Raw genomic sequence first — 14591 nt, 5'->3', positions numbered from 1 at the left:
TTACTCCTAAACGCCCGTCCATTCCCGATCCTGAAGACGCACCTGAGCACAAAGTTTTTATTTTCTATCAGATAAGCAGATTCGCCTCTGGACTCATTTCTTCATTGAATTCTGTAGATCTGACAGGCAGTTTTGGTTCTGAGAGTAGAACTGAAATGTAACATGGTGGCAGAAAGCATTTTTTTTTCTTCTTCTTCTTCTTCTTTTTTTTTACAAATTTGCATGGATGTCCTCATGTCGCAGCACTTTGTAGGTGACCCAGTAGAAGATGTTGAATATGAGAAAGCTCAGGGGAAAGACGGCTCTGGATATGGTATCGATGCGTTTGGCCCGATCCACAAATCGCTTGTGAAGTACTTCTCCGTCGTACATGGTGACCGGCGGCGGCGGGGTGAACACGGTGGCCCCCTCCACGGCGGTGCCGTCCTTGGTCTGCAGGCAGTGACCCAGTCCGTAACCCCGGAAGTAAAAACCGCGGCTTTCCCTCACCAGCTCTTCCTCCTGTGGAGTCAAGCAGAGAGTTAAAAAAAAAAAAAAAAGAAAAAAGAAGCAGATTGGCCTCTCGCTGTCAACAAGAATTAACACACAACTTTTTACATTTCTGCTCCGTGGGTGTAGTGGCACAAAAGGGCAACAGAGTGCAACACAATGGGGACTTCCACAGTACAAAATAAAAAAACAACTCGCACTCAAAAACCTCACCACTGTGTTGGAATATTTATAAATACATTATATGATTTGACAGAGGTTGCAGATACAGTATAGCCTCCGTTTGGACCTCTCATGTGTGATTGTTGTTGAAGCCACAGAAGTAAAAGGAGTATCTCTGAAATATGCTTTAGAGAGATGTTCATATTTAAATGTCAGTATCAATGCCACAGAGGACTTCTGGTTAGCAATCCTGCCTCACAGTGTGAAAACTCCAGATCAATTCTTGTTTGTGGTTTTTCTGTATGAAGCAGAGCTGTCAGACTGATTTTAGTTCATGGACAATATATAAAGGACGTGTAAAAACAGGGCAGAGAAACCTTTTTATACAGACAGCTCCCAGATCTACTCATTGTTTCAAAGTAGGGCTGGAAATTCACCATGTTAATTAACAGTTTTTTCCTGTAATTATCTGTGTTTAAAAAAAAGTCAACATGCTTAATTTGTAATCTCCAAAGTGTATCTGAGAAAGTTCCTGGATCGATGGAACAGATGAAAAGTGCAGTTTTACAAACTGGGATGAAAAGGTGGATAAGAACATCGCTGTGTGCTAAACAAGCAATACAGAATTTGTTAGTTGTTATGTAATCGATGACAGTTAATCTCGAGTGTGAAGTTATAGAGCTTGTGTTCGTAGGGTCACAGGTTTGATTCCCCCTGCACAAAGGTCAGTGCTGTCGGTCCCTTATTGAGGGGTTTGACCACCTGCTGCTCCAGCAGGCTTTACTGTGGCAAAGCCATGCTCCTCAGATGATATGAACAGGACGGTTTAAATCAATAAAAATTATTTTGTTAGGGAGGGCAACAAAGTATATCTTATAGAATCAAAAAAAAAACAACTCTCCAATGTCAAACTCCAGCATTGGGTTTATTACTGTATTCTAAATATTAATTCATTATCAATAATTCTATTCAATGATTAATGTTTTAAAATGTTTTCAATATTTCAATTTTACCAGATAGTACTTGTGATTTTAAAGCTAGGGTTGGCGATCTTGGAAAACTAGCATGTAGCACGAATGTAGCATCTCCCCAAGGCTCCGCCCAGCTCCCACCCCATTGGAGGAGCTCTGTTGGGAGCGGAGACGCGGAGACGGCGCGCGCAGTGCACGCAGCGCTTCCGCGTCCAGTGCGTTCCTGGCGTAACCTGTCCTCAGCGCTTCGTTTCTTCGTTTTTCTTTATTTGCACTACGCCAAGTTATGGCGCACTCACCGGTGAGTAAACCCCCAAACATTCTTCTCCGCCGTTCTGCAACGACGCTCCGTCCTTCTACGCGCGCACTGAACCAGGGTCAGTGCACGCCATTGACATGTACGCGCAGGGGGGCAGGTCGAACGGCGAAGGGATTTGATTGGTTTAAAAAAAGGTGTCCCGTCAAGACGATTGGTTGCTGTTTTTCCCGTTTTACTCCTGCTGTAGATAGCGGATATTTTCCAAACTACTTTAAGAACACGCCATGAATTGCTTCCTATCGGGTCATAAAGATCATTTTAACCAGTATTTAAAAAAATGTATCTCATTCAAATCGCCAACCCTAGCTTTAATGTTTTGAATGATTTTGCACTCAGCTTGGTTACAACACCCACTGAGGCTTCAGGGACGTCAGCCCCGTGATAAGTGTGAACAAATGACCTCTCAGGTTCATCAGCACATCAGCAGCTGGATCTATTTCAGGAGAAGCAGATGTCAGTGTGAAGCAGGCCTGAACAGCTTTTACCTTGAACTTTTTTTTTTTTTAAGCGAAGCTTCTTCGTCTGCTTTTTTTTTTCTTAAAGTTTCTAAGACACAAAGAGGGTGATCAGAGGGCATCTTCATTAGGAGACAAAGGGAAATTTGTCATTGTGATTATTAATGAAAAAAAATCACCTCAACCTCTCTTCTGCAGCTCATTTCAAAGTTGCAGAATGAAAGACCTTTCAAAAATGCTAATAAAAAGGTTGAATAATATCAATAAAGTCATGATCCCACAAAAAAGAAACTTGGCATTTTGCAATGATGAATAGTGGTGCATTTTTTTCTTTGATACAGTGAATGAGACGCTGCTCTCGCCCTTTGAAGAGAATATTAATAGACATGCAGCTTAACTGTGACAGCCCTCTGACACTTTGAGAGATTCACTTTAGCAGAGGAAAGTGAAGACGGGGGATCTAAATTGGATGATTAGTAGTCAGTGTGAAGGGCCCTCAAAGCCTGATCCCTGCGTCCCGCCTCGCCTCTTTTCTGTCTGACTGACCCCAGCAGCTTGCCGCGACTTCACCCACCTTCACATGTGCAAGGGCAGTTACATTCTTTACTTAAGTAGAAGTGCAGATACTTGTGTAAAGGAATGTTAAAACTCTTTAAAGTGGTTGTATTAATACACATGTGTGCATCTGTACATTTAAGCACATAACGGTTGTTGTTATATACTGTTTGCTAGTGTGGATAAACCAACTTGATTATTTACTTAAGACCACAATTCAGATTGTGTTATAGTTTTAAGACAGAAAGTAAATTGGTTTATGAAGGAAAACACATGTAACAACTAAACTGGACTGGAAATATTTGCGTTTGAATACCGGAAGTGAAAGTCAAAAGTCCTCAAACAAGCGTATTTCACATCTGTCTCTTGATCTAACCGTCCTCTTGCACATTATACTCATTCACCCCTGACATAAACTATTCTGACCTCTGACCTCAATCACCTGTCCTGTTCAATCACAGTCCAAGCTACTTATTTAATTCACCGTAAGCTTCTTGCTGCTGATAAAAAAAAAACTGCTTGTGACTAAGTTTGTGTGGATTATCTGTTGCCCCAGTGACAAATTGCACCATACAGCAGGCGGATGGGGAGTTGTAGCTCTTCCCGCACAGCTTAATTATCCTCCCTACTCTTTCTTAAACGATACAGTACATCATGTGCTAAAGTCTAATGGTGCGTTTCTCTAAAGATAATAGGTGCTCATCATCTCTGCTTTGCGCTCTCAGCAGCGGCACACTTTGATTTGTTGGCATCACATCAGTTGAACCTGCTCTGATTATCACAGCGCTCTGCAGAGAATATGTGCGTTTATTGGTGAAATGGTTGTTTTTAGTCAGTGACAAGCTGCGTCGCCCTGTTTCGGCGTCGCTGTGTCGATCATTAAAGCATCATTTTGAAAACAAATGCTTGCGCGCTCGTTGGGAGTTAAGTGAGGAAACTGTTCCCACTCTCATTGTGGGGAAGTAAATGAGGGCATTCCCCAAGCTGTAAAAGTCTTTATTTAAAACAGACAATTAGATGTTCTGAGGGGGTAAAAAAAAAAAGCCTGAATCACCTCGTTGGTGTTGTGGTAAGTCTCTGCTTAACAACAAAAACAGCTGACTAATGTTGTCCTTTCACAGAATAACAGAACTGCATCAAAATGTGATAAAATGAATGAGACCTGGAATTTTCTTCCTAATACTGCATAAATGTCCATTCGCATTAACTTTGATCACAAAAAACGAACTTTGAGTCAGATTAAAGGTGCAAAATGTATCTGAATTAAATAAAAAGTGGGCTAATTATTCATGAGAATAGACGTAAAGACATACTCTAATTTTACATACGCACTGTATATGCGGTTGAATTAGATGTCAGTGTTGTTTCAGTAGGAACTTTAGACAGGTGGTCATAATGTTAAGGTTAATAGCTGTAGAACTGTATCAGCTAGTGGTTAGCACTCTTGCCTCACAGAGAGGAGACCCAGGGTCATTTTTTGGTAGTGTTTACAAACTGGCTTTCCTTTACGGTATTATTCACTTTATAACTTACTCCCAAAACATGAGAACATAAAGTATCTTTCTATTCAGTGACATTGTCCTTCTGTGGTAGTAATCGAGGCTTTTTTGTTGTACTGTTGCAGTGTTCCATTGTCACACAGTGACATCTAGTGGTCCCAGGTGGTATTATCACCATATGTTAGCAAAATTGATATAAGTTTCACAATAAGTCAAACAACAAAAAAATGTTGCAGTCCAGAAAATAGTCAAAAATACTCTCAATGCGAGTGTGACTAAAGGTGTGGCGACCCATTCAGTGAGTACCCAGCTCCTTTTCTCAGAAGCGTTGAAGCCTTTTGAATGAAAGGCCAGACATCTTCAAAACCTGAAACAAGTCAAGGGGCTTTCATGACACAAATAAAAACACAAGCGATATGCTCTTTACAAAAATTCCACATTTGCAGAGGTAAAAGAAAGAGGACAAGAAAATGGGAACAAACAAAGAGCCCAAGGTTCAAGGTAAAATACTGGTCGAGGGTCAGAGGGTCACTGGGAAAAGCTGCAGGGGTGGAATAAGACCAGAGCGTCATGGGTTTGGTTGCAGGTGTGATATCAGGATAGATTTTGGGAAAAAGCTGAACTGCACACTATGTTTGGGATGCTGGAGAAGAGAATTTGGGTTGGAAGATCAGGGTTTGGACAGGGTTTGAGTTTGTTACCCTGGCACAGACGCTGCAGTGCTGGTTCAGATTCTTGAAGGATGAGTTGGCAGCAGGGATGTCATTGGCTTTCCGCAATGACTCCACACTCCCAGGCTGACTGGTAAACACCTCCAGTGGAAAGCAACGTAGAAAAGTTGAAAATAACAGCAAAAAAAAATAAAAAGTTATTACACCAATATGTTATCTTTCACTGTAAAATTAGGAGTTGTATTTTTTAATTTGTTCTGGGCGTTCACATCCAGCAAACGAGAAGTATCACAGCTTCATTTTGATTATGAAAACATGTGCTATGGCCAAAAAAAAAAAATAAAAATACAGCAATTAAAAATATGCAAACATCAAGTCCAAACAACAAACTCAAATAGACGTTCTCAGATTTTAATTAAAGCTGCTCTGTGCCGGTGATATTACTGGACATTATCTGCTGCTGGGCTGCCAACTGTTAATTTCAGTAATTTCAGCATGGAGCAAGAGTTAGTTTCTTTCTTTTTTTGGAGCGGGGATTTGTGCAAGCATCATGAGTGCACATCCACATGCTCCTGTATGTATTTAAGGCCATCTGGATTACAGTCAGGCGATTGAATAAGGTTAATTCATCCTTAATGAACAAAACGTTGTGGAAAAATGAGGATGAGGAAACTTTCTTTGAAAATGCATGAACAACTCACCTCAAGAAGAGAAGTTATTAAACACAAGAGGGAGGAAGAAGAAATTGAACGAAAAAGAAAAAAAAAATTAAATTTCCAAATGTGCCTTTTTTTCTCAGCACTTTTGATCAGAAATTAATAAATAAACATTGGAAGAACTTCTATATTTTCAAAAGGAATATGAAAAATGAAAAGCTGTAATTTTATACATATTTTGTATTGTTGCTGCTTCAATTTCGTTTTGTTCAATTCAGTTAAAACACGTATTTGCACAGACACGTTTGGTATGAGAGCTTGAGTTTCGAGTCAAATACATGAGTCTCACGTTCACGGCCTGAGATTTGGAAGCATTGACAGATTAACTTATTTTTACATTATTTTGAGGGATTGTGGATATTCTGCCATTGCTGTGAAGTTTTTTTTTTTGAAGAAATTTAGAAGATACATTCATTAAACCTCTGTCAGTCAGAGATTTGTTTGCTTCATATCCGTCTCTCTCTGGTACAACTCAAGGGGTCATTTATCAAAACCTCTCTGATGGACAGTGACCGCAGCTCAGTGGGAGGAATTGTGCAGCTGATGCAGACCGGGGAGGTCCTTTCCTCCTCAGACCATCGTTTTTCTGCTCCTCTATCAATACAGCAGAGCAGGCTGCCCAGTAAATCTGCTGCAGCTCCTCTACATTTACAGGGAACTTTGCCACGAGTCTGGGGAAATACCCTGCCTCTGAACTGGGTAATGGGATTTTCGAGATGTCCTTTATCTCTCGAGACAAACATCTGAGACGCTCGCGTCTCTTTAAATTATTTAATTTGGCAGCTCACTTGAATAACTTCCAGTCAAGAAACAAATCCACCCCAGGAATTGACTGGAAGTCAAGCCAAGACAAGAAGAGACTGTTGCTTGTTAAATACAGTTTTATATACAGTGAATATCAGAGGTGTCCAAACTGGAACAAGAGTCTTATGCAGAGAGATGTACAATGGGCCAGGCCACTTACTTTTATCTCTCTTTATTATTGCTGAGGGCCAATTAAAAGTGACTCAGTTGTGCTGCAGGCCTCAGTTTGGACACGTCTGGTCTTCAGTCTCCTGTGTCTCCAGGCGACTTTGCTCCATCCAGCTCCTGCCTTCGCTCTCGTTCTCCGTCCCCCAGCTCCTCCCACGGTGCGTCATGTTCGCTGTCATCCGAAGCATTTAAGATGCAGAGTTTTAAAGTCTCTGAGTGGCTTGTTGACGACGACGTCCAGCACCTGTAGCTGGACTGACGTGATCACGGAGTCACTGTCGGTTGTGCGCTCCTAAAGTTTGATGGGCTCAGTCAGGCGTATACAGACCGCATCCGGCATGTCGCTTCTGTTGTTCTGTTGTTATGCAGAGGAAGCTCGTTATGAGCCCGTGTACATAACACAAGCCTCACTTTTCCTCTTTTTCAGACCTATTTTTATCTCATAATTGGACCAGTAATTTTACACCTCTCACGCTGGTCATCAGCAGGTCAAAACCCAGAGATGTTGACTTGCGTGGTTGCAGGGTTAATGCAGGGTGAGGGGATCGCGGTCCCAGAGGTGTGGTAGGAAAGGCCGCTGTCGGATGTCAACTGTGGGAACGGAGGTGAGGGATCACGAGGGTCACCGCTCACCATGGAAACGGCCCGAACTGAAACGAGCAAAATCTTCTGCGTGCGATGCGACAGCCAGCTGCGGCGTGCTGTCAGCTCCTGAATGCACGGCGTCCCACAATAACAAGAGGCATGAGTCTGTGTTCCAGGGACTGGCAGACACTGGAGCATGTGTTCCTCAGTGTTACCCTCTCCCAATCTGCTACAGTGTGTGACACGGTGTGTCAGAGTGTGTATGCACGGTGCCGCCTCCTGAAATCAGTGTGTGCTTTACACTTACTATTCTCTGCTGACGCTGCTTTTTCCTCAGCCTGATGAACTCCTTGTGTTGCCTTGAGACGAAGTTCACCGCCGCGTACTCCAGCAGGGCCGCGAACACAAACAGAAGGCACACTGCCATCCAGATGTCGATGGCCTTCACGTAGGACACCTGGAAACAAACAGCCGCGGAGGGATCAATACGCAATCAATAGAGCTGACGGATAATCTGCGGTTCGCTCACGGCTTCCGCGGCTTTGGACCGGAGTGACACATATCTTTAGGATGGCCTGGAATTAGAATGAGTCAGTGGGATGTGGGCAGCTGACACATAGCCTGGAGACAGGTCAGGGATAAGACTTCGGGAGTGCTCCGGTCACGTCATTCACGAGAGACGATATGTCACGGCGAATCAGCCCACGCCCACTGAGCAAGGCATTGTGGGGAAAGTTCATCCCATTGAGCAGCAGTTTGCTGACTGTTCCAGAAAGTGTACACGCAGAGAAATGAAATAAAGAAACAGAAAATGGCATGCATTGTGTTAATTGCTCTCTGTTGAATCAGATTTTGCCTCATGCATAATCAGCATAAACACATTATTGTCTCCTCAAAGCATCCCTGAAATGATTCTTTCACGCAGCTTTAGAAAGAAGGGGCAAGCTCACGTTTGAGAGTGTGTTCTGGAGTATTTGGGTTTGTTTCTCATGAGATATTAGCCATGAAAGCAAATTTAATTTAATGTATTTCTGGATATATAGAACTAAATGGGAGAATATTCTACAAAAATTAGCCTCAAAATGAAATCAAAACACTATATCACTGACTGTGGGACCTGATGTCTTCTGGTGTGTGTGTGCTACTGTATGCTCACGTAAAAGAAACACAAAATCAAACTGTGAAACAACCCGCCTCATGGGTATCAACCCCAGATCATCACACACAACATAGGAATTTGATACCCTTGTATAAAGATTAAATGGATTCTTAGATAATATGATGGAGTTAATTTTTATTACTTTTTGTTTTAATCTTTTTATATTGTTCTTTTCTTTTCACGTCCAGCTGCGATGGGACCTTTTATTGCACTTCCTGGAAACACTAACATTGTGTTTGATGCTTTTTGCCTAATGATGTACTGGAGTTTTATTTAAAATCCGTATATCTATGTGATATACCTTATTATGACTGTAAACAGGCTGAATTTACCACCATGAAATAATGTGTTTTGAATCTCTGCTTCACTGACTCTTATCTAAAGATTTACTACCAAAAAGTTGCCTTTTCTTCGTTTCCCTCAGCTTTCAGACAACATATTGTGACATTTATAAATTGACCCCATTCACAGCAATGAATACACCTGCCCCCCTTCGAACAAACACAAACTGACCTTGGGCAGCGATGCTCTTGAGCCAGAGCTCTGCGTGGTCATCGTCAGAACGGTGGTGATACCCAAACCGACTCTGGCCGGTGCGGCGTCCATGTTGATCCAGAAAGACACCCACGAAAGGATGACGATGAGGAGGGAAGGGATGTACATCTGAATCAAGTAGTAACCCATCTGGCGCTCCAGGTGGAACTTGACCTCGATGCAGGTGAATTTACCTGCAGGCACACGACATTTAAGCGCTCAAAGTGAAGTCTTGGTTTGGTTTCTGTCTTTTTCTTTGGATGAAAGGGGTTAAGTCTTCATGAAATTACAAGCAAGCGGCAACCTGTAGGTTAAATACCCACAGCAGCCCCTGATGCATGCCTGTCACTGCCGTGAATGTGTGGCTCACGCCTCTGGAGGAATGACTGGCTGAAGCACACAAATCCAATTTGGACTTCTAGCATGTGGTGTGTGGTTTCTCAACACTTTAAATGGAATTTGTAATGCACCTGTGTTATAGTACTTGGTGCAGTAGCCCAAATCCTTCTCCTCTTTCAGCACAAACTGGGGGAGGGTGAGATCGTCCGCCACCTGAACGGGGTTTTCAGAGAGCCACTCGAAGATCAGGTCGTTCATGGTGTAACCGACTGGAAGAGAAGACGACACACGCGACAAGACGTTCATACAGCTGGTAACGTTCCGCTTGATTTTCTTGAGTTTTACAATTGGAGTAATAAACATAAACACTGATGAAAAAAAGCAGGACAAAACTGAATAAGTCAATATATTTGTTCAAAAAGCCCCTTGAAAAGCAGACTTTAGGAAAATAATAAATCAGAATGAAATAACAATTAAAAATTTAAGTTGGCCAACATATTCAACAAAATATATAACAAAATACTGTATCCTTGAAAATATGAAAACAATAAAAAAAACAGCTATGATAGAAACATATAACACATAAAGACATCAACATTTCATCATGATATTATTGCCAAAATAATATTATGACTACTAACACTCCCACTAATGACAAGATGAATAAAGTATTAGTTGTGATTAATAAAGTATTTGTATTCTGTTCTTAAGGTAAGACTATGTCATCACAGTAGTTCCACATTGCACAGAAGTATTGAAAAAATTATATGATAATTGTAATAATTAAATATTAGGAATATTTTCCAAAAATGACACAATAGTTTAATTGTAGATGATAATAAGCTAAGTAATAAAATACTGCTATTACTACTACTACTACTACTACTACTACTAACGATAATTAATCATATCGGTCCTGAAATAGTTTTAGACCGAATGTGAAAGATGTATTTTTGCTGTGATGATTTCAGATTGCTCCACAGCCTGTCTGGTCAGATCTGTGGTGGCAGCTCTGTGTTCCATGCAGCTGTATATCATCTGCATAGCAATGAAAGGCTCAACAAGATGTCAACACAGATGTCAAAAATAAGAACTGATCGAACATAACAACCACTCTGTTGATCTGCTTCACTAGTGGAAAAATCTAAATGTGCTGTTGCTTCAAACCAGCTGCAGCAGCTATTAACCAGTCCTGTCGTCACTATTTCTCCTCCGTAGCTTCATTGTTCACGGGCATATTGTCACCACAGTCTGCTGGTTAAGAAATAAGAAACTCTGGCTAATGAGACCTGGAGAGTGAATATCTAAACATGGCGAGCCGCAGCTCTGCCCATCTGTCCGGCTCCTGTTTGTCACAGTAAAGGTCACGCAGCACAGCTACAGTTGTGTTGTCATGGATGTTTGAAGGTTACAGAAATATGTGAGGACGCGAGAGGCATATCTGCCGAAAGCACCGTGTATGTGCCGACACACGCCGGGCTGATTGATTAAATTCAGATATTGGTGTATATTTTATAGCTCATTTTTGTAAATGGATGTACAGTTTACAGAAGCGCTAAGATAACACCACTCAGGGCAGGTTGGCAATTATTTTGCTTGCATGCTAAACATAATCTTGTATGTATGTGTTGATTTGCATGATCTTTTTGAAGGTTGCACTCCTTCTCGCAGCTGCCTGATTATAGGTGTATTAAAAATGCATGCAGCACATAATAACAACAACGTGGAGTTCCTTCGCATATCTGAATAATACTGATGTCTGCTGGGACCCTTTAGGGCCTGAGTTACACAGGCATCAATTATTCAAGATGTTATACCCAGTCGCGCAGCACCAGTCTGAAAAACACCAGCGCTAAAACACACACGTCTTGTTCATGAGGAGAATTCGCTGTCATTCACACAACCAAGGGGAATACCAATGCTTTCTGAATATAATGAAATGTTTCTTCTTCTTCTTCAGCGAAGAGCCGTCAAAAACAAATCCAGCAGTGATCATCGTGCAATAAATTAAAATGTATAAGCCAGGAGAGCATACAGTGGGAAAGACAATTAGAAATGTCATCTGATCGTCGTCGTGAGTCATTACTCCAAAGAAAACCATCAGCTGTGCCTCACATGTTGCGTCTTGATCGCTCTGTTTTTTTTTTTTTTCTTAATGTATAAGTTACAAAGTAGATTTGAGGTTACGGGACACTAACGTCTCCAGGCGAAGCGACACAGTATAAGCTGAACATATGGAGCTTTGATGTGTCGGAATAAGGCACGATCCTATGGTTGGCTCTATTTATATATCTATATAAGCCTGTGGCATAAAAGTCCAGAAAAGCACATTGGCCTTGGCTCTCTCAAACCTCCAAAGATATCTCTTTTTCCCCCATCCCCATCACCCTGGGTTCTCTTTCTTGTTGAACAGATGGTGTTGCCACAGCTCCAGTAGAGGCAGTAAAACCTAAAATGTCCTCTTAACGGTAAGCTCTAGCCAAGGTGATCACACTCTTGGGTGGTGTACTGACACTTGTCAACACAAGGCCAAGTACCCTTGCTAGACATTTAATCTGAAGCGATCACGTCTTCTCTAACGGCAGCGCAGATGCTGCTGCCACAAACACTGAAACATACATTGTCTGTTTATCGGTAGATCCGCTCCCCAACTATGCGAAAAGCTTGGAATTTATTTATGTTTTTGTTATTTTTGAGCCGTGTGATTTAATCTGTTTGTCTCTGTGTAGATCTGTACAAATAAATCATACAGCTTCTTAGACAAATAAAAAGAAAGGCACAGCCCTTTGAAAAACAAGACTTCTTCTTATTAAATCAGATAAGGGTGTGCGAAATGATACCAGATTTAAGTTTGATTTATTTATTTGGGGGGAAAATCCTCCTGAAAGAAATAACTTTCTGGTCCAAGTGCTTCCCTGTTTCACCGTTGGAGAAACTGAAATTATTTTGTCCCTGTGATGAGAAATTAGGTCACCTCTAGGCACCGGGGTTGGATCACATATAATAAAAGGAAACAAAATTAAAGTTTTATTATTTATATCCTGGAAATTGGTTTCATGAGGGCAGATACTATCTCTGCTGAAGGCCAGGAAGAACTGAATGGATGAAAATATGATTTCTATCCAGTTTTATTGGTGCGATAATATTCTAAATGGGCTTTAAATGCGTTTTCTTCCACTTTTATCAAAATTTGAGCCTTAAAAGTGCAAGGAATATAATGTGTGAAATCCAAAATGCTTCGGAAAACCAAGTTGATTATCTTGCAATACCTGTCAAGATTTCCTCAATTCGGCCTGGCACGTTTCACAGAAGTTACAGCTCACAATCACAGAGATGATGTGTTTGTTTTCACTGATGCAAATGCAGTTCTGTTTGTCATATCTATCCAGTTTTATAAAATGACAGCTGTCCACAGCAGTGTTAACTAGCTGGCTAATGACCTGAATAAAAATAAAAACTCCTGGATGACTTAATGTTGGCCCTTTCCTCCGTGCACGAGGACACGAAGACAAGACGTGATTGTCATGACAGGGATTATTTTTCTGTTTACATAATATTTAACCCAACAAATTAATGAAACATAAGACGCCTCTGGTGACAGTCACATTGAGTTATAATCATGAATGCATGAGAGCGAGAGAGAGAGAGAGAGAGGTGAATAACAGATTACATTATAGCACCAAGCGTCTGTCACACAGTACCCGGATGTTACACACATGTTACACACATGTTATACACGGTTGAGCTGGTTGAAAACACAACAGAGACTGATCTCTCGTAGTTTTAACTTTGGATATAAAGTATAGAATAATGCACTGTAGTCAAACATGTATCGAAAACTGAATTTCTCTCTCAGGATTCAGAAAAATTGTGTCAGATTAGGAGGAAATGGATCGATTTTGAAACTCCTCTTGATACAAGCTTCGTGTTGCTCCAAGGTCTCTGAACTCTGTCTTTGGATTTTTCATTCACAATATTGTGGAAACTTTATTTTGAAGAAGAGAAACAACTGTGCGCCCCCAAAGTTCACTTATATAGTCTTGGTCACACCTTTTATTTAACCCTCTTTTTTATTTGTATCCCACCGTTTGTTTTTATCTGAGTAAAAGTGAGAAAAAATCTTTTCAAATGATTGACTGATGCTCTTCACTGGAAGTAAACAATTCTCTGATCTAAAATAATTGATTACAAAAAACTAAACAGGTACAAATGTGATATTGTGTGCATATACATGTGGAAGATGATCTAGTAATGAGGATCACATCTAACAGACATGCAAAATAATAACTATTATTATTGGGGAAAAAGCACATCGCCTCCATGTCATTCATTATCAACATGGAATAAACAAAATCTCACAACTTCCGCATGTGACATCAATCACAGTTTGACTTCCATTGATCTTAGAGAATCTTTCTCTTAGTAGCATCATGGTAACTATAACAGTCTCAAATGATCACAACGGTTAGAAAATCTCAAAATAATGTGAAACTAAAGACATGATGGTTTATATTTGGAGTGAAGTAAGGTAGTTTGAAAGTCAGGCAATAAGGAGGAAATTGGAAATCAAAGGGAGACAAAAATGGGAAGGTTGGGACACAGGGAAGAGAAATAAATGAAAACTCACAGCTCTCAAGCTGCATGGTACAGGTCTGAATGTCCATGGGGAAATTCTTCAAGTCCATAGGGCAGGACAGGGTTAGAGTCAGCCTGAGACAGAGAAACAGATTGGAAGAGAGAAGAGGAGCCAAAGGGGAACGTCAGAAGGCACATAAGGGCTCAAGGAAAAGATACCAAACACAAAGAGAGATGATACCAGACAGAAAGAACTGTGAAAAACATCTGTGACAAATAAGTATTTGTGTGAAATCCTTGGTTTAATCAAATAATATTTGACAAGAAAAAAAAAAAATCCTGCACAGGTATTTTATCAAAAGCAAGAGATTGGAAAACATCTCGACTCACTCTTCCATTTGATCACACCACGCAGCACAGTAATAGCCAAGTAATTGGTGGAGCCATCCCTACTTTTATTTGTTGTTGTGTTGATGCATTAAGCCTTCAAGATTTCTTAGAGCGGGAAGTGAGAAAGAGCTATTTGGGAGTCTGTCTGGAGGAAAGCTGTGTAATTACCTGCTGTAATGCATTGCCCAGAGGCGAAACAT

General features: G+C 40.9%; 1 protein-coding gene across 2 annotated transcripts in view; it reads right to left on the bottom strand.

The window, feature by feature from the left end:
• Positions 1–209: 209 nt before the first annotated feature.
• The window catches only part of glra4a (glycine receptor, alpha 4a), a 60486-nt gene continuing 46104 nt past the window's right edge, over positions 210–14591 (bottom strand). Inside the window, exons 5-10 of one of the 2 annotated variants that reach the window (XM_030110843.1) lie at positions 14054–14136; positions 9558–9695; positions 9067–9281; positions 7702–7851; positions 5152–5262; positions 210–501 (exon numbers count right to left, since the gene is read on the bottom strand). In XM_030110843.1, coding sequence (XP_029966703.1) covers positions 211–501; positions 5152–5262; positions 7702–7851; positions 9067–9281; positions 9558–9695; positions 14054–14136 — 988 coding nt within the window. In that variant the 3' untranslated portion in view covers position 210. The remainder of the gene's footprint in view (positions 502–5151; positions 5263–7701; positions 7852–9066; positions 9282–9557; positions 9696–14053; positions 14137–14591) is intronic. The other variant, XM_030110849.1, reaches the window with a different exon arrangement.

The sequence above is a fragment of the Salarias fasciatus genome, chromosome 2 (genome assembly GCF_902148845.1).
Source record: "Salarias fasciatus chromosome 2, fSalaFa1.1, whole genome shotgun sequence".
Lineage (NCBI taxonomy): Eukaryota > Metazoa > Chordata > Actinopteri > Blenniiformes > Blenniidae > Salarias > Salarias fasciatus.
The sequence above is the reverse complement of the archived record's forward strand: the minus strand, read 5'-3'. Positions and strand labels throughout refer to the sequence as shown.